This window comes from Salvelinus fontinalis, chromosome 33 (assembly GCF_029448725.1).
Source record: "Salvelinus fontinalis isolate EN_2023a chromosome 33, ASM2944872v1, whole genome shotgun sequence".
Taxonomy (NCBI): domain Eukaryota; kingdom Metazoa; phylum Chordata; class Actinopteri; order Salmoniformes; family Salmonidae; genus Salvelinus; species Salvelinus fontinalis.
Genome location: NC_074697.1, coordinates 38,222,524 through 38,247,373, shown reverse-complemented (window position 1 = coordinate 38,247,373; position 24,850 = coordinate 38,222,524). Strand labels below are relative to the sequence as shown.

The window sequence follows — 24,850 nt, the reverse complement described above, 5'->3', positions numbered from 1 at the left end:
GTTGGGTCATTGTCCTGTTGAAAACCAAATGATAGTCCCACTAAGCACAAACCAGATGGGATGGTGTATCGCTGCAGAATGCTGTGGTAGCCATGATGGTTAAGTGATACTTGAATTCTAAATAAATCACTGACAGTGTCACCAGCAAAGCACCCCCAAACCATCACACCTCCTCATCCATGCTTCACGGTGCAAACCAATAAATGCAGAGATCATCCGTTCACCTACTCTGCGTCTCACACAGACACGGCGGTTGGAACCAAAAATCTCAAATTTGGACTCATCAGACCAAAGGACAGTTTTCCACCAGTCTAATGTCCATTGCCCATGTTTCTTAACCCAAGCAAGTCTCTTCTTATTATTGGTGTCCTTTAGTAGTGGTTTCTTTGCAGCAATTTGACCATGAAGGCCTGATTCATGCAGTCTCCTCTGAACAGTTGATGTTGAGATGTGTCTGTTACTTGAACTCTGTGAGGTGCAGTTAATTGCCGATTACTGAGGCTGGTAACTCTAATGAACTTATCCTCTGCAGCAGATGTAACTCTGGGTCTTCATTTCCTGTGGCGGTCTTCATGAGAGACAGTTTCATCATAGTGCTTAATGGTTTTTGCGACTGCACTTGAAGAAACGTTCAAAGTTCTTGACATTTTCCACATTGACTGACCTTCATGTCTTTAAAGTAATAATTCCACAAAATAACAAGTTAACAAGCCACACCTGTTAATTGAAATGCATTCCAGGTGACTACCTCATGAAGCTGGTTGAGAGAATGCTAAGAGTGTGTACACCTGTCATCAAGGCAAAGGGTGGCTACTTTGAAGAATCTCAAATCTAAAATATATTTTGATTTGTTTGACACTTTTTTGGTTAATACAAGATTCCATGTGTTATTTCATAGTTTTGATGTCTTCCCTATTATTCTCCAATGTATAAAATAGTAAAAAATTAAGAAAAACCCTTGAATGAGTAGGGTTCTAAAACTTATGACCAGTACTATATATCGAAATCTGAAATGTTAAATTGCAAGAACAAATTATAGAAAAATAAATAAAAATTGTAAGAAATATTCCCTCTGGAGTCAGATGTGTAATTTAGCCTTTTAAACACGAAAAGTGAGAATGAGGCACACAAGAAGTGTTTCAAGTTAGAATTAGGCAGGTCTGATGCCAAAAAATAAAGTAAATTCTTCACCCATATTTTATTTGTGCAAAAAAAAGTTGTGTTTAGTTCCAGTAGTTAGCTACACCACTAAATGGCAAAGTAATTAACTACTAAAAACAATACCAAGATTTTAATTGAGTTTAACTACCACCAAGCTACTGAAAAAATAACTAAATGTATTTCACTACTCCCCACATTGATGGTATCAAGCCCTCTTTACCCAACCTAACTTCAACCTATTTAGTGCCAAATCCATCCAATGTTCCATCGGACCTCGGCGTAGCTTTGGCATTGAAACTACACGAAGTGAGCTTGATGTATACAGAAAGTGGGCGTGATGTATTTCCTGTGTGTGTTGCAGAGGGCAGCTCACTGTGGACAGTAGGCGGCAGTAGCAGCCACAGGGAGCTTCTGGTGGTCAACTGTGACTTGGATCCAGAGTGTGTGGACTCAGAGCTGCGCTTGGCCCTGCAGTGGATCGCTGCCTCCGAGCTGGGCCTGCATGCCGTCTACTTCAGGAAGTGTAAAGAGAGGACGTCCAAGGTGGGTGCAGCACAGCACATGCAGGTACACAGACTCTGATTATGCTCCTACGTGTGTGTGTGTGTGTATTGTACTCTGTTATGTGCATGTCTTGTGTAGTGCACAAGGAGCATGGTAATCTGGTGTGTGATGTCTCAGTTCCAGAGGGTGTTGCAGCTGGTGTCTCAGAAGGCATGGAGGATCGGAGATCTTTTCAGCGCTATCATCCAGTTCTGTAAGCTCCACCAGGAAGAGGAGAACGGAGGCAGCTCTCTGTCCAGTCTTTTCGACTGGCTACTGGAGACCCACTAGGCTCTGCCAACAACCCCCATCTACACAAACACACACACACACCAGCCAATGTCCCCAACTGTGTGTACCCCCCCATGCATCAAACCCCACCATCAAGCCTAGTGATTCCCAGCACACGGAGTGCGAATCATGAAAAACCCCTAGCCTGGTAGCCAGATCTGTTTGTGCTTTAGCCAATTCCTCTTTCGTTAATTGTGATGTAAGCCATGACAAGGAACGCTAGAAGTCTGGCTACTAGGATAGAAACCCTTTACTGGTGCCATATTAGTTTGTGCTGTTTTACCAACTCCTATGGTCAATGGACAACGAGGAGTAGAAGATCTGACTGAAGCCCAAACAGGTCGGGCTTCCAGGCTAAATAAAACACCACACCCGTGACATTATACACACCTTATGGGACTGAGGACTTTCATTAGGCTGCAGTGAGCAGACATGTCTCCCTTTAATAAGATAAGCATGTTTCTCATTTTCTGATGCACGGTCCCTAGTTAGACGAACCCATGGAAAACCCAGCATCAGTTTGGGATGTAGGCCTTATTTATTTAGTGCAAACAAATCAGCCATCTGAGATTCTAGCCTGCAGAATTTGTATTCCTTTAGTTGTTATATATCCTATACATTACATTTTCACAATCTGCTGTGTTAATTTATAAATGATGTATTTATTAAACATAAACACACACACAACAAACAACAAGGCACCAATAGAACACTGTACCCCATTCCCTCAACCAATCGAACTCAAAAAGACACCAGATGATGTTTTAATGTACAGTAGCTATCTTGAAGAGACTGTCAGACAGCAGCCATCATTCCAGTTGGGATTTGCTGGCAGCAACATAGGTGTGCACTACTACGCTTGACAGTTGCCCAGAGCCTGTATTCACAATGTGTCTCAGAGCAGGAATGCTGATCTAGGATCAGACCCCCCCCCCTGGTTCTGGTAAACATACCAAACGGATCCTATATCAGCCCTCCTAATCTGAGATGCTTTGTGAACACGGACCCAGATGAACATAGTTGTCGTTTACATCGGCCAACGTTGTCTACTTCTGTTGTAACTTTGACCTCTGCTTAAGTTATGTCATTCTTCATGTTATCTGTCGTTCTTATGTAAGTAATCTGTCGTTCTTCATGTTCTTTGAGAATTGTTTATTCTGGATAGCTGTACATATTGTAGATTCTCGAACTGCTGCACCTTGGGGTAGAAAGACTGCTCTCTATCATTTCATTTGTACTACTTTCAGAAAGACAGAGAAGGTTTGTAGTGTCTAATTTGTACGTGAATCTGGTTTGTCAGGTTTTATCTGCGTAGTGGTACTCTAGTGTTAAATCGTCGGCATTAAAAAGCACACAATTCAACTCTGTTGCTGTAGAAACTGAATGTATCTTTAATCTTTTGAGATCAATAAATCCATGTAATGTGAGCATGAATAGACTTTATTGAGCAAAAGAGGGTTGGAGAAAACATTCTTCCGTCCAGCCCATTCTACAATTAACACACAAATAAACACTGAACATGACAGAGGACCAAAGTGACCAGTCCAGGTCAAATCCTAACCGGTGAATGCAGGCCGCAAAGCCCTATAGGCCCTGCTCAAAAGTAGTGCACTTAATAGGGATTGGGTGCCATTGGGACCCATCCACAGCGCTAAACTGTCTGTCTAGACAGTGCTACATAGTAAAATGACAGTGGGACCAAATTCATTCACCAAAGCTATCTGTTCTACTGAATCTTACTCCACAGCAACTAGGAGATTAGAGGTCACATACGTTGGGTCAGTGATAACTTCCAGGAAGGGCATCTTCAATCGGGGCCATGTTGGAGTCATCTTCTTGTTGGGGGATGGACAGATGGCCTTCCCCTCCTCACACACCCTACTGACCACTGACCATAGGATGGGTCAGCGCCAGATGCGACAGGTGTTGTCCTTGCTGCCTGCAGCAGAGAGAAGACAGGGACAGGTGGGAAAAGGAGGTAGCTCACCGTTCCCAGCTATGGCCTGTTAATTTGAACCTTGATAAAAGTGTTTGTGAGTGGAGAAAAAAATGATGTTTGTTTGGCTGTGAAGAGGTTGCAGTGGCATCTTTACATTTTAAATAGGTAAGATTATATATATATATATATTGAGGGCAGGGTTGGGCTCAATTCCATTTCAGACAATTCAGGAAGTAAACTGAAAATTCACATTTTTCTCAATGCTAACTTAATGCTGAATTGAAATGGAATTGACCCCAGCCCTAATAGAGGGTACATATTACCTGTGATGATGGTGTCACCCTCGTAGTTGAAGGCAGAGGAGAAGATTTCGTCCGTGTGTCCCTCGAGGACCTGCAGACAGACGCCAGACTGGACGTCCCACAGGCGAGCCGTCTTGTCAGCGCTGGCTGTCAGAACTCTACTGCCCTGAGCGTTAAAACAGATCTGCAAGGGTGACGAAGGGGAGGTTGAAATTGACACACGGGTGTGTGTGTTATGAGAGTGAAAAGGAGTGATGGAGTGAATGGCTGGATGGAGTGTGCACTGATGAGGAAGTGTGCAAGAGTAGATATGAACCACCAAATGAGCACAGCATGTGGAACATTCAACTTGTCAGCACTATATTCTTAAAAGGCTATTAACTGTAAATTGAGGTCTGTTAGGCATTTGGAAGTCTGCCAGGCATTTGATATGGAGGAATGGTTCCAAAGGAACACATAGTCAGACTTCAGAGAGATCTACAAGCACACAGTGAGGTGAAGAAATGAACATGGAGCTGGGATGATTAAATGATGCTGGCTCTACATTCTCTAAAAGTAAAGTGTGTTTTTATTAAAAGCCTCACGCTGCAGGGTGGTGAGCAGGCCTCAGACAGGAAATGGAAATAGAACTCTGGGAGAGGGTGACACTGACAGAATACAGAAGAGAGCGAGAGAGAAAGGAACGAGCACAAAGAGGAGAGCGAGAGGGCACTGAGGAGAGAGAGAAGGGGGGAGCATGGAGACAGAGGAGAGCACTGAGGTATAACATTTTTAGAAAAGATGATACGAGGAAAGAGAGTGGTGAAAAGAGAGGAAAGGTGAAGAGAAATAGAAGGATGAGGCAGAAGAAGATGGAGTAAGGGAATGGTCATGAGTAGACTCACATGGATTCTGTTCAGATGATTCAATGCCATAACAATGACTATTTTACATTCTTTCCTGCATATTTAATCATCAAAACAATTAATTTATGTTTTTAGCAATATTTGGTTCTATGACATTCATTCTACAGATATTATTTTCATTTAATGGCCCAGTGTGTAACGGGCCTCCTCTTTCTCTTCATCCGAAGAGGAGTAGCAAGGATTAGACCAAAATGCAGCGTTGGAGTTATACATATTATTTATTACAAGGAACCAGACGAAGACGGAAAACTCTTGAACAAATACCAAAACAACAAACGAAGTAGACAGACCTGGACTACGAACTTACACGTAACAAAGAACGAACGAACAAGTACTGACTACAAACAAAACGAACTCACGATACAGTCCCGTATGGTGCAACAAACACTGACACAGGAAACAACCACCCACAACAATCAAAGTGAAAACACCTACCTTAATATGTCTCTCAATCAGAGGAAATGAAAACCACCTGCCTCTAATTGAGAGCCATATCAGGTCACCCTTAAACCAACACAGAAACACATAACATAGACTACCCACCCAAACTCACGCCCTGACCGTCAAACACATACAAAACAACAGAAAACAGGTCAGGAACGTGACACAGTGCAGTAAAAAACATCTGAACTCAGCAAAAAATGAAACGTCCCCTTTTCAGGACCCTGTCTTTCAAAGATAATTTGTAAAAATCAAAATAACTTCACAGGTCTTCATTGTAAAGGGTTTAAACACTGTTGCTCATGCTTGTTCAATGAACCATAAACAATTAATGAACAAGCACCTGTGAAACGGTCGTTAAGACACTAACAGCTTACAGACGGTAGGCAATTAAGGTCACAGTTATGAAAACTTAGGACACTAAAGAGGCCTTCAACTGACTCTGAAAAACACCAAAAGAAAGATGCCCAGGGTCCCTGCTCATCTGCGTGAACATGCCTTAGGCATGCTGCAAGGTGAGGACTGCAGATTTGACCAGGGCAATAAATTGCAATGTCCGTACTGTGAGACGCCTAAGACAGTGCTACAGGGAGACAGGACGGACAGCTGATCGTCCTCGCAGTGGCAGACCAAGTGTAACAACACCTGCATAGGGTCGGTACATCCGAACATCACACCTGCGGGACAGGTACAGGATGGCAACAACAACTGCCCGAGTTACACCAGGAACGCACAATCCCTCCATCAGTGCTCAGACTGTCCGCAATAGGCTGAGAGAGGCTGGACTGAGGGCTTGTAGGCCTGTTGTAAGGCAGGTCCTCACCAGACATCACCGGCAACAACGTCGCCTATGGGCACAAACCCACCGTCGCTGGACCAGACAGGACTGGCAAAAATGCTCTTCACTGACGAGTCACAGTTTTGTCTCACTAGGGGTGATGGTCGGATTTGCATTTATCGTTGAAGGAATGAGCGTTACACCGAGGCCTGTACTCTGGAGCGGAATCGTTTTGGAGGTGGAGGGTCCGTCATGGTCTGGGGCGGTGTGTCACAGCATCATCGGACTGAGCTTGTTGTCATTGCAGGCAATCTCAACGCTGTCTATTACAGGGAAGACATCCTCCTCCCTCATGTTAGTACCCTTCCTGCAGGCTCATCCTGACATGACCCTCCAACATGACAATGCCACCAGCCATACTGCTCGTTCTGTGCGTGATTTCCTGCAAGACAGGAATGTCAGTGTTCTGCCATGGCCAGCGAAGAGCCCGAATCTCAATCCCATTGAGCATGTCTGGGACCTGTTGGATCGGAGAGTGAGGACTAGGCCATTCCCCCCAGAAATGTCCGGGAACTTGCAGGCGCCTTGGAGGAAGAGTGGGGTAACATCAGCAAGAACTGGCAAATCTGGTGCAGTCCATGAGGAGGTGATGCACTGCAGTACTTAATGCAGCTGGTGGCCACACCAGATACTGAGTGTTACTTTTGATTTTGACCCCCCCTTTGTTCAGGGACACATTATTCCATTTCTGTTAGTCACATGACTGTGGACCTTGTCCAGTTTATTTCTCAGTTGTTGAATCTTGTTATGTTCATACAAATATTTACACAAGTTAAGTTTACACAAGTTAAGGTCGCTGAAAATAAACGCGGTTGACAGTGAGAAGACGTTTCTTTTTTTTGCTGAGTTTATATATTTCCACACTATGAGGTTGGAATAACACTGTGAAGTTGTGAAAATGATGATAATGCCCTTTTAGAGTAAGAGCTGTTTGAATAGACAGCATGAAATTTCAGCCTGTTTTGGTGGGACGGAGTTTTGGCCTGCCTGGTGGCATCACCAGACGGCCAATTAGTTAATAGACCAATAAGAAAGAGAGTTCTAAACTTCTGTCAATAACAGCTAGTTTTCAGTTTTCCCCTCCCCACTCAGACCACCCCCAGTCAGTCCTAGCAAAATTTTAGCTTGAGAATTTTTTTAAACAATTTTCTTTTTTTAAATTGAAAACCAATCACAGTAAGGTACTTAATTGTTACCCAGAAATGATTTGATATTGAGATAAAAACAGTTGCACTGGAACTTTAAGAAAAAGTCAGCTTCTGACGATTAAATCTGACCCCTTGTAATGAAAGGAAGAAAGAAACAACAAAGAGTGGGGAGAGGGAGCTGGAGGGATGACAGTGGAAATTAGAATGAAAATTAAAAGAGGGACCGACAGAGACAGAAGTAATGGGAGAGAGTGATGAAAAAAGAGATTGACACAGCGGTTAGGAGGCGGAGGGAGGGGAGAGAGGTGTCCTGTTAAGGGGAGATTAGTGTCATAATCCTGTGAAATCATCCTCCTTCCATCCTATTACCGAGGCTGGGCTCTGATGGCTTTCAGTAAACACAAGACAGGCAGCCCAATGAGGCAGCTAGGGTGGGATTGCGACCTGAGTTAAGTGCGCTAAATTGGAACATCATTCCCTTTTTATGCACTTTTCTCCCTATGCGTATTCTGACCTTGAATTTAAGCATGATAATAACATGCTATTCACCCCATATTCATTAGGGCTGGAGATAAAATGGAGCAAATGTGGCAGAGGTGTCTACAGATACATCGTATTCTTACCTTGACTCCCTCATAATTCCACCACCTTTATGCACAATGAAATGATGAATAAGGTTGAGCAACCTATCATTGTTTTAGATATATTTGACCTTATGATCGTTGGTGCCAAATGTAAAACCAGTCATATGGCAACAAACTAAAGTATATCAATATATAGGCAGGTAACCGAGTGGTTAAGAGTGTTAGGCCAGTAGCCGAAAAGTCACTGGTTCAATTCCTCTAGCTGACTAGGTGAAAATCCTGCCGATGTGTTCTTGAGCAAGGCACTATCACTAATTGTTCCTGTAAGTCGCTCTGGATAAGTGTCTGCTAAACGACAAAAATGTATGTTAACTTTTCCACAGTGAAGTTTATGAAATGCTGGCCCTTCAGTTGAAATTTGGAGACCATATGAGAATGTTTCAATCATACGCCCAGACTTTTCACTGTATTTTTTACAATTTGTTTCATGTTAAATATTAGCCACCATCGGTAGCCACCGTCAGTTATACCCACATACACTGACTTTAGTGTTAGTTTCCTTACATTTTGCATCATTCCATTCCGTCGTTGGTTGACCTTTCTTTCCTCTGTCACGTCTGTGTAGTTAGTTCCTGAGGGTCACTAGCATTACTGGATCATATTAGGCTAACGCTGTACAGTAATTTAGGACACGTAGCCTATTAGAATCATTATGGAACAGACCACACCTAGCAGGTTAAACCTGGAGCACACTGCACAACAAATGGACTTGGCACAGTTCCATGATTAGTGAGGATGTTTTGCATAAAGGTTCTCCAAAGCTGTTATTTTATTATTCATAAATACTTTCCTAACCCTTAAAAATATACAATATCAGAATATTTTTCAATCTACCAATTGTTGCTGAAAAGGAAAACCAATTCCAGTTAAAGGTACAAATGCATGTATTTAGATAAATGTACTGAAAATCCTATTGAATGAAAACTCCACGAGAAAAACGGTTGGCCAGCAAGTGGGAGGGTTTCCAGCGATTTAATAAATGTTAACCACGCCTGTGAAGCCCATTACGCATCTGCATAAGGTAAGTCTGATATCAAACTATTGAAAAGTGCGTAGGAAAGGTGTGTGTAGGAAAGGAGTACATTTCCTAAGCCTGAATCGGGCGCCTAGTGGCTGTGGCTCCAAGCGAGAAACACACACAACATGCAGGCACGTACACACACACTAACAAATATGTACACACACGTACACTGGCAGAACTGTCAAATGGCAGAGGCTGATTAGATCACACACACATTTAGGTCACAGCTGGGTCACCTACAATACAGGCCCAGGTTACATGTGGCTCTATACAGCCGTGGCTAATGCAGTTACACAGTGAGCAGGGACAGACTATGTCATGGTGTTTTATTAATAAAACAACCAAGGTGTGACATTAAAGGGCTCAAGGTGTAACATTACAGGGAATCAAATGAGACTACAGGGGGGAAGGGGGAATCACAGTCGCTAGGCAGCAAAACTTGGGAAGTGAGACTTTAACAGGGCTGTTTTGAATAAGAGCACAGGTAGAGCAGGAATCAGCCTATAGGTAGAGCAGGAATCAGCCAATAGGTAGAGCAGGAAAATATTTCTGGAACGTTCTGGCCTGAGGGACACACACCTTCAAGGTCATGTCTCTCTCCGTCATCGTCAAGACGTGGTTGACCTAGCAACTGACACAAGAAGCAGTAACAGGAGGTAGAAACATCCCCCCCGGCAAGTGGACCGCCGTCCTCATCCCTCCTGTCCAGTCCTGTACCCTTGTGAGTCTGACGGATGCTCCGAGGCAGACAAAAGAGACAGAGAGAGAGAGGGGGCATTTTGGTTCCTGTTTGAACCATTACCTGTCTCAGTGACTCACCTTGGAGATCTCTCCCTCATGGCTCTCCAGTCTGGAGATGCACTGGTAGCTGGCAGCGCTGTACACTCTCGCTGTGCCTAAGAGTCAGAGGGAAATATTGATTTCTCAAATCATCCGGTGAGTGAAGTTGAACCTTAAAATAAAAGGAATTAAATTGAGCTGGCCTGGTTAGTCATACACCATAGTTGCTGGAACTGTGCTGGAAAGGACAATATGTGAAAAATAAATATTCAAGCCACCACAGTACGATTTGGGTTGGCATGACAGTGTAAAATAGGGGTGGTTGGGCTGGGTACAGTACGGATATAGTTGTTCAGTGCCTAGGACATTGTCAATACAAGGTACCTGGACTGAACAATCATGGAAACAGCAGAGAGGTCGAGGTACCCACGTAATTAAATAGAACACCATTAGTAAGATAAGCATCTCTGCGGTCGTACCGTCAGCCGAGGCGGTGGCTATGAGTTGACCGGTGTAGTCGAAACACACATCCAGCACCTCGTCTTCATGGCCTGCTAGTGTGGCCATACACTTCCCACTCGCTGCCTCCCACACCTGGGGAAGCAGAGACACACACATTCCGGTACTCACACACACATAAGGACACAAACACACAATGTCAAAATGTCAAATGTAAATGAATCTATTTTTAAAAGCCTTTTAAAACAGACAACCAGCTCGGTAAGTGCTGTAACAACACAATGGTGGTGTTTTCCTCTCTCCACAATCTTCTCTTTAGGAATGCAACCACGTGAATAATTCACACAACTACCCAGCGAGCGTGACTCATCTTGGAATAATTAAAGGATTTAATTTTCCTTATTAAATGATGCAGAGCTTAAAAGAGATAGGAGTCTCTACCAGAGAGAGAGAGATAGAGATGATAGGAAATGTGACATGATGTGAGATGGGATGTGAGAGATGATGTGAGAGATAATAGGGGATGTGACATGATGTGAGATGGGATGTGAGAGGGATGCTGGGAGATGTGACACGATGTGAGAGAGATGACAGGAGATGTCACATGATGTGAGAAAGATGATAAGAGATGTGACATGATGAGAGGTGGGATGTGAGAGAGATGAAAGGAGATGTGACACAATTTGAGATGGGATGTGAGAGAGATGACAGGAGATATGACATGATGTGAGAGAGATGGTAGGAGATGTGACACGATGTGAGATGGGATGAGAGAGAGGCGACGGGAGATGTGACATGATGTGAGAGAGATGGTAGGAGATGTGACACGATGTGAGATGGGATGTGAGAGAGACGACGGGAGATATGACATGATGTGAGAGAGATGGTAGGAGATGTGACACGATGTGAGAGGGGGTGTGAGAGAGATGATAGGAGATGTGACATGACGTGAGCTGGGATGTGAGAGAGATGAAAGGAGATGTGACATGATGTGAGATGGGATGTGAGAGCTCACCCTACAACTTTTGTCCATGGAGCCCGTGATGATGAGGGAGCAGTCCCAGTTAAACTGAACACTGCTGATCTCCCCTCTGTGACCTATCAGTGTGTGGACACGCCTGGTAGAATGATAGGAGGGTGTTAATGGTGGTTAGACTCGGACACAAACATGGATGGACACGCGCGCACACACACACACACACACACTTCGGCTCTCACCTCCCAGATGGAACATCCCACAGAGAAACAGTGTGGTCAAAGGAGCCAGTGACTAGCTGGTCACCCACTGTGTTAAACGACAAGGAGATGATCTCTGCTGAGTGGCCCTGAGAGAGGAAGGAAAGAGAGGGGGGCGGGGGGGTGGGGGGGAGAGAAAGAGCGAGCGAGCGAACGAAAGCACAGTCAAGTAAACATGCCATTCTTTCTTCTTTGAGAGAACTAAATTGCATAATTTCATTCAATTCAGTTTGAGGAACACATTTGCCTTTTTGTGCTCGAGTCACAATATTCACCAGCATGACTAATGTTGGAATAATTGAAGAAGAAGGGGTAGAGAGGAGGGGTAGAGAGGAGCACACAGAATCCCCTCTCTGGAACACCCAGCCAAACAGTTTGCCCACGTGCAGCAGGAAACTGTATCTGAGGATTTAGATAGATTACCTTCTGAATGTATTACAGTCACAGCTGCATATACATATATGATGGGAAGATAGAACACAGTAAGCAGGGTGACTGCTGGACCAGCACATCATGAATAATCATATACAAAAATGAATGGATGAATGCATATAAGTGACTGAATTAAGTCATTAACAAATGGATGTGGACTTGGATGGTTGTGAGAGCGTGTCACGATCGTGTGGAGGATTGATGGACCAAAACGCAGCTTTAGGAAAATAAGCCATCTCCTTTTTATTGTCGAAGAAGGCAAAACGAAACAAAAACACTTACACACTAACAAAACAAGAAAACGATCGTGAAGCTAAATAACGATGTGCACACACTGGCTACAAACGTATCACATAGACAACTACTCACAACAAATGAAAGCCTATGGCTACCCTAAATAAGGCTCCCAATCAGAGACAACCGAAATCAGCTGTCTCTAATTGGGAACTCATTCAGGTAACCATAGACTCTCCTAGACAACTAAACATACATAGACAACGCTAGACACATGAACTCAACACATACCCATATACTACACCCAACAACCACTTTACCATAGAAACAACCAAAACCAACAAAAACACAAACATTCCCCATGTCACACCCTGACCTAACTAAAATAATAAAGAAAACAAAGAATACTAAGGCCAGGGCGTGACATAACCCCCCCCTTAAGGTGCGAACTCCGGGCGCACCATTACACAGTCTAGGGGAGGGTCTGGGTGGGCTTCCATCCACGGTGGCGGCTCCGGCTCTGGTCGTGGTCCCCACGTCACCACAGTCCCTAACCGCCTCCTTAGCTTCCTCCAAATGACCCCCCTCCACATTAACCCCACTGCATTAAGGGGCAGTTCCGGACTAAGGGGCAGCTCCGAACTAAGGGGCAGTACCAGGGTAAGGGGCAGTACCAGGGTCAGGGGCAGCTCCGAACTAAGGGGCAGTACCAGGGTAAGGGGCAGCACCAGGATAAGGGGCAGCACCAGGCTGAGGGACTGCAGCTCCGGACTGAGGGACTGCAGCTCCGGACTGAGGGACTGCAGCTCCGGACTGAGGGACTGCAGCTCCGGACTGAGGGACTGCAGCTCCGGACTGAGGGACTGCAGCTCCGGACTGAGGGACGGCCCATGGCTGGCTGACGGATCTGGCTGCTCATGGCTGGCTGACGGATCTGGCTGCTCATGGTTAGCTGACGGATCTGGCTGCTCATGGCTAGCTGACGGATCTGGCTGCTCATGGCTAGCTGACGGATCTGGCTGCTCATGGCTAGCTGACGGATCTGGCTGCTCATGGCTAGCTGACGGATCTGGCTGCTCATGGCTAGCTGACGGATCTGGCTGCTCATGGCTGGCTGACGGATCTGGCTGCTCATGGCTGGCTGACGGATCTGGCTGCTAATGGCTGGCTGACGGATCTGGCTGCTCATGGCTGGCTGACGGATCTGGCTGCTCATGGCTGGCTGACGGATCTGGCTGCTCATGGCTGGCTGACGGATCTGGCTGCTCATGGCTGGCTGACGGATCTGGCTGCTCATGGCTGGCTGGCGGATCTGGCTGCTCATGGCTGGCTGGCGGATCTGGCTGCTCATGGCTGGCTGGCGGCTCTGGCGGATCCTGGCTGGCTGGCGGCTCTGGCGGATCCTGTCTGATTGGCGGCTCTGGCGGATCCTGTCTGATTGGCGGCTCTGGCGGCTCCTGTCTGGCGGGCGGCTCTAGCGGCTCCTGTCTGGCGGGCGGCTCTAGCGGCTCCTGTCTGGCGGGCGGCTCTAGCGGCTCCTGTCTGGCGGGCGGCTCTAGCGGATCCTGTCTGGCGGGCGGCTCTAGCGGATCCTGTCTGGCGGGCGGCTCTAGCGGCTCCTGTCTGGCGGGCGGCTCTAGCGGCTCCTGTCTGGCGGGCGGCTCTAGCGGCTCCTGTCTGGCGGGCGGCTCTAGCGGCTCCTGTCTGGCGGGCGGCTCTAGCGGCTCCTGTCTGGCGGGCGGCTCTAGCGGCTCCTGTCTGGCGGGCGGCTCTAGCGGCTCCTGTCTGGCGGGCGGCTCTAGCGGCTCCTGTCTGGCGGGCGGCTCTAGCGGCTCCTGTCTGGCGGGCGGCTCTGCAGGCTCATGGCAGACGGGCGGCTCTGCAGGCTCATGGCAGACGGGCGGCTCTGCAGGCTCATGGCAGACGGGCGGCTCTGCAGGCTCATGGCAGACGGGCGGCTCTGCAGGCTCATGGCAGACGGGCGGCTCTGCAGGCTCATGGCAGACGGGCGGCTCTGCAGGCTCATGGCAGACGGGCGGCTTTGCAGGCTCATGGCAGACGGATGGCTCAGATGGCGCTGGGGAGACGGATGGCTCAGATGGCGCTGGGGAGACGGATGGCTCAGATGGCGCTGGGGAGACGGATGGCTCAGATGGCGCTGGGGAGACGGATGGCTCAGATGGCGCTGGGGAGACGGGCAGTTCAGGCATCGCTGTGCAGACGGCAGACTCCTGCCGGCTGAGGCGCACTGTAGGCCTGGTGCGTGGTGCCGGGACTGGTGGCACCGAGCTGGGGACACGCATCTCAGGGCTAGTGCGGGGAGCAGCAACAGGACGCACAGGACTCTGGGGACACACAGGAGGCTTGGTGCGTGGTTTAGGCACTGGTGGTAAAAGGCTGGAGACACGCACCATATGGCTAGTGCGTGGAGGAGGCACTGGTGGTACTGGGTTGGGGCGGGGAGGTGGCGCCGGAAATACCGGACCGTGCAGGCGTACTGGCTCCCTTGAGCGCCGAGCCTGCCCAACCTTACCTGGTTGTATGCTCCCCGTCGCCTGACCAGTGCGGGGAGGTGGAATAACCCGCACCGGCCTATGTAGGCGAACCGGGGACACCATAGGTAAGGCTGGTGCCATGTACGCCGGCCCGAGGAGACGCACTGGTGACCAGATGCGTTGGGCCGGCTTCATGACATACGGCTCAACGCTCAGTCTAGCCCGGCCGATACGTGGAGCTGAAATGTACCGAACCGGGCTATGCACGCGTACAGGAGACACCGTGCGCTCTACTGCGTAACACGGTGTCTGCCCGTACTCTCGCTCTCCACGGTAAGTACAGGGAGTAGGCGCAGGTTTCCTACCTGACTTCGCCACACTCCCTTTAAGGCCCCCCCCCCAAGAAATTTTTGGGTTGTACTCACGGGCTTCCAGCCTTGTCTCCGTGCTGCCTCCTCATATCGCCTCCTCTCGGCTTTAGCTGCCTCCAGCTCTTCACGAGGAAGGCGATATTCTCCCGGTTGTGCCCACGGCCCCTTACCATCCAGTATCTCCTCCCATGTCCACGAATCCTGTGTAGGTGGGTCCTGTTGCCGCTTTCCATGCCGCTTGGTCCTGTATTGGTGAGTAGTTCTGTCACGATCGTGTGGAGGATTGATGGACCAAAACGCAGCTTTAGGAAAATAAGCCATATCCTTTTTATTGTCGAAGAAGGCAAAACGAAACAAAAACACTTACACACTAACAAAACAAGAAAACGATCGTGAAGCTAAATAACGATGTGCACACACTGGCTACAAACGTATCACATAGACAACTACTCACAACAAATGAAAGCCTATGGCTACCCTAAATAAGGCTCCCAATCAGAGACAACCGAAATCAGCTGTCTCTAATTGGGAACTCATTCAGGTAACCATAGACTCTCCTAGACAACTAAACATACATAGACAACGCTAGATACATGAACTCAACACAAACCCATATACTACACCCAACAACCCCTTTACCATAGAAACACCCAAAACCAAAACCAACAAAAACACAAACATTCCCCATGTCACAATCTGACCTAACTAAAATAATAAAGAAAACAAAGAATACTAAGGCCAGGGCGTGACAGAGCGTGTGGAGAGAAGAGAGAGAGATATGAGAGAGAGAGAGAGAGAGAGAGAGAGAGAGAGAGAGAGAGAGAGAGAGAGCTAGCTCACTGTCAGTGTAGACACCTCCTCTCCAGTCTGGATGTCCCATAGCTTGGCCGTAGTGTCCATGCTACCCGTGGCCACCAAGGTACTTTGAGGGTTAAACGCCAAACACACCTGTTCAGCACAGAAAACAGTGTTAGCTGCCATTCACATAGAAAATCTGATTCGAAGCTCACTGCAATCCTATTGATACTGAAGGACAAGTACAATCTCTCAGAAAGTCCAATCTGTAGATTAGAAAGTCTCTCGTACTATTTCAGCAGTGTGTCCTCGGAAGGTGTGGAAACATTTGCCCGTCTCTACACTCCACAGTCTGCAGGTCTTATCAAAGGACCCAGTGGCAATCTTGTCCCTGGATTACAGAGGATAAATAAAGGTACGATTTGAGATAGGAAAAAGACTTTATTTTAAACACCAACAACTCTTTCCCTTGGCCTTAGGTGTAAGACAACGGAGGAACATAGAATAGGAATAAGGCTCTCTGGGACCTAAGAGTCTCAGAGTCGGACTACTGATCTAGGATCAGTTTAGCCTTTTAGATCGTAATGAAATCGAGATCCTAGATCAGCACTTCTACTCTGAGACACTTTATGAATACAGGTCCTGGTGTTTTTAAACCTGGGGTAGAGTGACAGAAAGGTGGTTACCCATAGGGGTTGTTGAAGGTGATGGCGTACACCACGTTCCTGTGGCCCTCCAGTGTGTGCAGCTCCTCACCTGACGCCGTGTCCCATATTTTACATGTCCTGTCATAGCTCCCAGTTATAAATCTGCAGAGAGAGAGGGAGAGAGAGAGAGACAGAGGGAGAGACAGAGAGAGAAGGAGAGAGACAGAGAGAGAGGGAGAGAGAGAGAGAGAGAGAAGGAGAGACAGAGAGAGAAGGAGAGCGATTGGGGAGAGAGGGAGAGACAGAGAGAGAGGGAGAGACAGAGAGAGGAGAGAGATTGGGGAGAGAGGGAGAAACAGAGAGAAGGAGAGAGATTGGGGAGAGAGGGAGAAACAGATTGAGAATGAAAGAGATTGGAGAGAGAGGGAGAAACAGAGAGAGAATGAGAGAGATTGGGGAGAGAGGGAGAAACAGAGAGAGAAGGAGAAAGATTGGGGAGAGAGGGCGAGACAGAGAGAGAAGGAGAGAGATTGGGGAGAGAGGGAGAAACAGAGAGAGAAGGAGAGGGATTGGGGAGAGAGGGAGAAACAGAGAGAGAAGGAGAGAGATTAGGGAGAGAGGGAGAAACAGAGAGAGAGACAGAGAAAAGGATAAAGAAAGAAAGAGACAGAGAGTGTAAAAAGAGAGATATTTACTTCTCCTTGCACACCAGAAAGACAAGCGCCAGGGGTTCTCTGCACATCTCCATGCAGTGCAGATAAACTTACCTCGAGCCTGATTTATTGAAGGCAACGTTTGTCAGTGGCAGTATGTGCGCCTGCAGCGCCTGCAAGGGAGAAGGATTAAAAAAAATGAAACTCTGTGGCAGTTTACTTGACTGAATTAAATAAATGTACATCTATACGTTTGACCGTGTAATACCTATACATAATACATCTGGCTTTGATGTGCTGAGGAAGAGTCCTGTTATTCTAGAAGAAATCTACAATTCCCACCCCCTGCTGCCATCTATGGATCAAATGAGGAATTACAGGATGGCTGTACTGTTTACACAAGGCACTGGCAGTGTGGTCGTGCCTGTTAATGGCTGCCTATGGCTGCATTAACAGTGTGCACTGGCACACAAGTGTGGACAATCAGGAGGCAGACAATGACATTATTAATTAGAAGAGAGCCTAATGAAAATAAATAGGTAGCTCAGAAATATGGAAGCTGTATTTGACCTTGAAGAGGTAGAATCTGCGGTTGTCCTGCTGACCCAGTTTCTCCTGCAGTCTGAGGATCAAGAGTTTGACTTGGTCGACGCGTGATGCTGTGATCAGTGGCTCCGATTTCCTGATCTCTGATATTAACTCCTCGGTGTCTGTCCTATATGGATAGAGACGTGTCAGAGCGATGCATCATGGTCATTGAAAAAAGGAGAATAGACGTCATACTGTATTGCAGGATCAGTGACAAATTGTAAAGAATTAGTGGGTGTGTTTACCTACCTGTATCATCATCCTCATACTCATACTACACTAGCACCAGTATAATCCACTGCATACCATACAGGGCTGCCAACTCTCACGCATTTGACCCTCTTCTTATATCTCACACATTGAAAACTACTGCTTTTATTTTTCTAATTAGTCCATGTCATGAACTTTTCAACTGTGCTCCAAATCGTTTCGAAATCAGAGCATCTGCGCCTACAATTTAACATCACGAGCAAAACCTCTATCATTGCCCTGCCTTGCCGCAGCACTGTGAACCGCAGCACTGTGAACCGCAGCACTGTGAACCGCATCACATCGCAGCATATGATTGGTCTAGTTATGTGAGGGATCAGGGGGGATAGGATGCATGTTTTAAAGAAATGCCCCTCGAGATTAGAGTGGAGCTGAATGGAGAGAGAGAATATTCTCCGCTGATTTTATAAAACTGTTAAAAGAGCAGCATGGTAGCGCTGTTTTATGTCAAATGCTGTTACTACCGTCCATGAATCTATTGCAGAATGCAGCTTTTTGACAGCATGTACTAAAGTCGATTTAATCCACACTTGCTTTAGTCCTCTCATTTGGTGATTGGCATTTAGGATGTGACAACAAAAAGGCAGCAGACAGACCTACAGTATGTTTTAGCAGGGAAGTTTGGTCGGGTGATCTTTAGTAACTATAAAAAATAATTTTGCCAAACAAATTGTGAAACCAAAAGTGAATGTTTGATTCTAGAGTGGGAAAATAAATAGAAGAATCATTTGGTTAGGGTGTAGGGGAAGATTGATGTCATCTTGTCTTCAGATTGTATTATCTGTTTACTTTATTTGGTCTGATCAGTGGAACAATGCTCATTCTTAATAATGGGCTAAAATATAGAGTTATTACTGTGCTTGTCAGCAACAACATTACTGTTATTCCCAAAATGTATTTTATTATTCCACTTCCTCCCAATTATGCCAGTATCATCACATCTTTGAAATCTGATATGCCTACTTGTGTCTTTGATAAATGAATGATATGAGGCAATGCATTTTTGCAGCCATTCATGGACAGTTTAAGCATGGGATATTAAATGCTCCAGGAATCAAATATAATTGTATATATTTTAGTACATGCTTGACAGAGATGGTAGGGGGACTCACAACTCATAAAGGCATAATATTTTGTCTATGTAGAGTAAGATGATGGCAAGGATCTTCAACTATAAACCGCCTGAATATTGATATTCATTAGACTTTGCTTGAAGGTTGGGTGATTGTGAGAAATTAATTGTTATAACAAGTACATTATCAAACACCCAGCACTTGGGAAACATAGATCAAGGGTGGTCAACCCTCCTGAAGAGCAAGCTGGATTTTCTCAGAGCCCTATTTTGGACAAGAAGACTGCAATCTATGATTTGGTTACCCTCTGCCATCAACAGTTAATATAACAATTTCCTGTGCAGAGCCTTGGTGTATTGGTAACACTCCCCGGCATGTGTCCCATACAAATCCCTGCTCCAACCTTCCCAATGTTTCTAGTATCCCCCCCCCCCCCCCCCCCCCGCCCCCCATCTCATTTCATTACTTGCTGAATGAAGTGTCAAACCACCTAAAAAAAAATGCATACTTTAAACGCAAAGTAACAAAGGCGCCGAATTTTGAGTGTTCATTTAATGTTCAAAGCATCCTGAATACACCTGAGCTGTGCTTTTGTGTGTGTGTTTTTTTACACCCTGGTCATGGGTCTAAACCATTTCAAAATACGTAGACTTGCAGGAAATTAGCCTCTAGGCCTTGGGGTTGTGCCAGGCAGTAATGAAATTCAGTTAGCAAATCTCATTCGAAGCTTTCTTCAAAAGTTGGCAACCCTGCACATATGAACACTAAACACATCATCTCATTCATAAACATGAATTGTACTATTGTCTACCCACTCCGGAGACAAATCCAACAGATCAATGGATTTAGTCTTCAGAGCTCCTCCTTTCTCATATTCCAGGATGATACCTGTGAACAAAAAGCATCAATTGAATATTCGAAACCAGACCAAGTGTGAGATACGAGTTACTTTAGGCCTACTTGTAACTTCAACTTGCATCAATTTGTGCATCATGCAAAAAAAATCCTGTTACAGCTAACGTTAACTGGTCTGTCTAGCACAGAGACCAAGCTCTGCTCTGGGCTAGCAAAGCCAGCTAGCTCAGTAGGTCAGAACAGCACTGAAGTTGCAGTGTAGTTGCACAAAATGGTACAAATAATTAGCTACCTACTTGTCCAAACATTCATTAGTATCTTAATTCTAATGCATATTAGCATAATCAACAACATGTTCATTACCTGGTGGATAATATCTGAGAAGGAATCGTTTGAGTTTCATTTCGCTTCTCCAGCAGGTATCACTTGTCAACAAAGCGTTGTTATGGCGACAGACTATCGCGGCCAAGACGCATGCGCAGATGGACTGAAACGCATTCGCCTACAACTAACCTGTTCAAAAAAGACAGAACTTGTTCCATAACTGTGCACAAAAAAAATCATAACATGTACATAAAGAATAGAGACTAGAAACAATAGAGACTAGAAAACTCTGTTCTCATGATAACAGAGGCTGACGTAAACTTTTCCAGTGGGACTATTTCCCAAGAGCTCAAAGTCTCCCTCATATAAACTTGCATTTTCAGTTATGCACATGTAGTTCATAGACAAAGACTAAATTCATAAATTTCCCCGACAAGGACTTCGCCCAGTGATCTACAGCTGCCTACTGCCAACAGACACTAGTGGTACATAGGACTCAGACCCAGAGGTCGGGCACCTGAGGGGTGCAGAAGGCATAGGATGTGTTGCTGGGCCAAGCTAAAGTCCACTGGCTGGGTGTTTCCCACATCCGTTCTGTAGCTCAATGTGTTCTTCGCTAACTGCAGACCAGCTGAGCCCTTCCTGACAACATACCTTATTGGACCATACAAGAACATCTCTGAGGAGGTGGTAAAGTAACCAGCAGCAGAGAGCTGTATGCTACACATGATCAGTTTTAATGGGATGGGAAAGTAAATGATGCCCACTATAATGATAGAATGAAATACACTACATGACCAAAAGTATGTGGACACCTGCTCGTCGAACATCTCATTCCAAAATCAGGGGCATTAATATGGAGTTGGTCCCCCCTTTGCTGCTACAACAGTCTCCACTCTTCTGGGAAGGCTTTCCATTAGATGTTGGAACATTGCTGCAGGGACTTCCATTTAGCCACAAAAGCATTAGTGAGGTTGGGCACTGATGTTGGGCAATTAGGCCTGGCTCGCAGTCGGTGTTCCAATTCATCCCAAAGGTGTTCGATGGGGTTGAGGTCTCTGTGCAGGCCAGTCAAGTTCTTCCACACTCGCCAAACCATTTCTGTATGGACCTCGCTTTGTGCAAGGGGGCATTGTCATGCTGAAACAGGAAAGGGCCGTCCCCAAACTGTTGCCACAAATATGGAAGCACAGAATTGTCTAGAATGTCATTGTATGCTGTAGCGTTAAGATTTTTCTTCACTGGAACTAAGGGGCCTAGCCCGAACCATGAAAAACAGCCCAAGACCATTGTTCCTCCTCCACCAAACTTTACAGTTGGCACTATGCATTCGGGCAGGTAGCATTCTCCTGGCATCCTCCAAACCCAGATTAGTCCTTCGGACTACCAGATGGTGAAGCGTGATTCATCACTCCAGAGAACGCATTTCCACTGCTCCAGACTCCAATGGCGACGAACTTTACACAACTCCAAGAGAACCGCTTGGCATTGCGCATGGTGATCTTAGGCTTGTGTGCGGCTTCTCGGCCATGGAAACCCATTTCATGAAGCTCCTGATGAACAGTTCTTGTGCTGATGTTGCTTCCAGAGGAAGTTTGGAACTCGGTAGTGAGTGTTGCAACCGAGGACAGTTTCATCACTAGGCGGTCCCATTCTCTGAGCTTGTGTGGCCTACCACTTCGCGGCTGAGCCGTTGTTGCTCCTATACGTTTCCACTTCCTAATAACGGCACTTACAGTTGACTGGGGCAGCTCTAGCAGGGCAGGAATTTAAACACTTTTGGAAAGGTGGCATCCTATGACGGTGCCACGTTGAAAGTCACTGAGCTCTTCAGTAAGGCCATTCTACTGCCAGTGTTTATGGAGATTGCAAAGCTGTGTGCTCGATTTTATACATCGGTCAGCAACGGGTGTGGGTGAAATAGCAATTCCGCTAATTTGATGGTGATTCCACATACTTTTGTGTAAATAGCATATGTGCTACCGTATACAATGGGCTAGGTTCTTTTTTTTGTTTCATATAGAGGATCGGTAGGACTATTCGGTATCCCTGTGGATATTGACTAGATCTACTGATAAATGAATCACCTCCTCAGGTGACCAACTACCTGTTCCCCATCTGGACGTAGTCCTACCTGGCCGTCCTCTTCCCCGTCTTCCTGCTGACAGACCTCCTGAGGTACAAGCCGGTAATCGTGGTCCAGGGCCTCTTCCTGGTCACCAACTATGTCCTGCTCTGCTTTGCCCCTGGCCTGACCGCCATGACCTTTCTGCAGTTCAACTATGCCGTGGTGACCTCCATGGAAGTGGTGTGATCCCTCCAGCGAGGTACTAGCGGGCCACCGGCTACCTCCGCAGTGCCATGCTGACAGGCTCCACCCTAGGGGCCACCCTAGGCCAGTTGCTGGTCTCCCTGGCAGGGCTGGACTACTTGTACCTCAACGCCATCTCCCTGGGGATCCTCAGCGTTGCGTTCCTCATCTCTGTCTTGCTACCCATTCCCCAGCGGGGGATGTTCTTCAGGGGGGAGAAGGCTGTCCTGGACCTGAGTGCCAAGATCCAGGTGGGGGATGAAGTGAGTGCAGTGGAGGAGGCACAGGAGCTGTGTGTGTGTTCAGTGGAGTAACTGTGCTTTGGGGTTTACCGGTTGGTGAATTTTATATTGAGATAAAATTTTACAATGCTAATATTTTTTTTATTTCTCAATAAAAATAGACTAATAAAACTCCCAAATTACCAGCACACAGCTGAATGTTGGTCTCACAATCTGATTTATATGTGCTCCATGATTAAATGGGTAATGTGTTTCGGTTGGCTTAAGGCAAAGTAGTTCCACGGTCATCTTTGCTTTGGTCCAAGTTGGGCTCTGCATGCAGAGAAGAGTAATTGCTTTAATTAAAGTGATAGCTTGGGTAACAATTTTTCTGATTATTGCTGATAGCTCAGGTTTGAGAGATAGTGACTTATTGTAACAAGTCAATCAGACTCTGGGGAAGTGGATAAAGGGCCTCATTGCCAAAATCCCGAAGTATCCCTTTAATTAAATCAAAGCCCTGTCCTCGATCCTATGTGTTCAGGGATAGAGACATTATACTGTCCTATAAATTATGGTAGGAACACTGTCCCTAGGAATACGATGAGGGACCTGTTTGAATTCTTCCAATTTTGCATCCGTCCTTGCTTGGAGTAACCACTGATCTGATATGAATGGATTTTCAACATCTTGAAGAACGATCTGGCCTTAATGGCCATGTACTCTTATAATCTCCACCCGACACAGCCAGAAGACGAGTGGCGACACCTCAGAGCCTGGTTCCTCTCTAGGTTTCTTCTTAGGTTCCTGCCTTTCTAGGGAGTTTTTACTAGCCACCGTGCTTCTACATCTGCATTGCTTGCTCTTTGGGGTTTTATGCTGGGTTTCTGTATAAGCACTTTGTGACAATTTCTGATGTAAAAAGGGCTTTATAAATGCATTTGATTAATTGATTGATGAAAGCCATGTATTGAATCCTATGCTTTAACCCAGCCAACAGTGTTGGATCAGTGATTGCTTCAAGGAAGGAAGGAAGGATGCAGTTTACAAGTATTTAAACAGTTTACAAGTGTTTACTCAGGATCTAAAAAGGAAATCATTCACTGTTGTTGTCCCATAGGTGCAGCCATAGCCTTTTGTGTGGGTCATGTAAAGGTGACCTGGAATGTCTGGGGGAAGCTGTCACTGGGGGTGTTCTCTCCGGTGGGGGCAGGGGCCGTGTTTCTGATTGGGCTCACCAGCAAAATTTGGGCAAGCTATGCTGGCAACATCATCTTCAAGGCCTCATGCTGCTGATGCGGCCTCATGCGGCCTCATCTTCAAGGCTTCACTACGTAAATGCTGAATACTCTCTAGGCCATACTTCAATGAGCTCTGCTATATTTATTTAATACACCTTCCATGCATCCCATAGACATTCATCAGCACAATGAAAATATTCAGTACAAAGTGCTATCTGTTTTGTCCTTACAGATTCCAGAATGCAGCCAACCTCTCCATGATGTGCTATGGAGAGGTCAACACTTTTGTCACCCTCTTGCTGCAGACCATTCTCACAGCCATCGTTGCTGATGAAACTGCACTGGGGCTAGACATTGTCGCGCAGGTATGGTTGCACAATCCAGAGCTAGAAAGGGCAGTGCGCATCCCTTTATCTGAACACTGCACAAGTTACCAAAAGTGAAGAGAGAGTGACACCTGGTGGATAATTCTTACAACATTTTTACTGTTCTTGACCCGTCTAATCAAATTTCCCTTTGTCCAGTTTGTCGTCTATGGCAGCTACTATGCAGCAATATCTGAGCTTTTCCTGATCCAAGGGATGTACACAGCCTGTGCACACCACTGCAAACCTAAACAGGCAATGGACTAG

General features: G+C 46.2%; 2 protein-coding genes and 1 pseudogene across 9 annotated transcripts in view; 2 read left to right on the top strand and 1 right to left on the bottom strand.

Annotated features, from left to right (window-relative positions):
• Positions 1 to 3,422, top strand: part of LOC129832189 (A-kinase anchor protein SPHKAP-like) — a 139,020-nt gene extending 135,598 nt beyond the window's left edge. For 4 of the 6 annotated variants that reach the window (XM_055896042.1, XM_055896043.1, XM_055896041.1 and 1 more), the window contains 2 exons: positions 1,523 to 1,728; positions 1,843 to 3,422. In XM_055896042.1, the coding sequence (XP_055752017.1) occupies positions 1,523 to 1,728; positions 1,843 to 1,995 (359 nt within the window). In that variant the 3' untranslated portion in view covers positions 1,996 to 3,422. The remainder of the gene's footprint in view (positions 1 to 1,522; positions 1,729 to 1,842) is intronic. The other 2 variants (XM_055896047.1, XM_055896045.1) reach the window with 1 other exon arrangement.
• Positions 3,420 to 20,590, bottom strand: daw1 (dynein assembly factor with WDR repeat domains 1). 3 transcript variants are annotated; one of them, XM_055896048.1, is made up of 13 exons: positions 20,485 to 20,590; positions 20,082 to 20,154; positions 17,906 to 18,050; positions 17,450 to 17,508; positions 16,722 to 16,844; positions 16,327 to 16,426; positions 16,081 to 16,188; positions 11,691 to 11,797; positions 11,488 to 11,590; positions 10,493 to 10,607; positions 10,053 to 10,129; positions 4,258 to 4,420; positions 3,420 to 3,934 (listed from the first exon to the last, which is right to left on the bottom strand). In XM_055896048.1, exons 1-13 carry the CDS (start codon positions 20,522 to 20,524, stop codon positions 3,900 to 3,902), a joined length of 1,248 nt encoding a protein of 415 aa, XP_055752023.1. In that variant the 5' UTR covers positions 20,525 to 20,590; the 3' UTR covers positions 3,420 to 3,899. The 3 variants fall into 3 exon arrangements, with proteins under 3 accessions (XP_055752023.1, XP_055752025.1, XP_055752024.1); XM_055896049.1 differs by lacking the exons at positions 3,420 to 3,934; positions 4,258 to 4,420 and adding an exon at positions 4,427 to 7,746; XM_055896050.1 differs by lacking the exons at positions 11,488 to 11,590; positions 11,691 to 11,797.
• A 395-nt stretch (positions 20,591 to 20,985) lies between these two features.
• On the top strand, positions 20,986 to 24,850 carry LOC129831599 (thiamine transporter 2-like; annotated as a pseudogene).

Coding starts and splice junctions, on each gene's coding strand:
- daw1 (XM_055896048.1), bottom strand. CDS start 20,524: ATGAAACTCAAACGATTCCTTCTCAGATATTATCCACCAG. Junction 16,189..16,326: donor GAGGACACACTGCTGAAATA/GTACGAGAGACT, acceptor TGTGCTGAACAG/GTGTGTTTGGCGTTTAACCC. Junction 3,935..4,257: donor GGGTGACACCATCATCACAG/GTAATATGTACC, acceptor TCTCTGCTGCAG/GCAGCAAGGACAACACCTGT.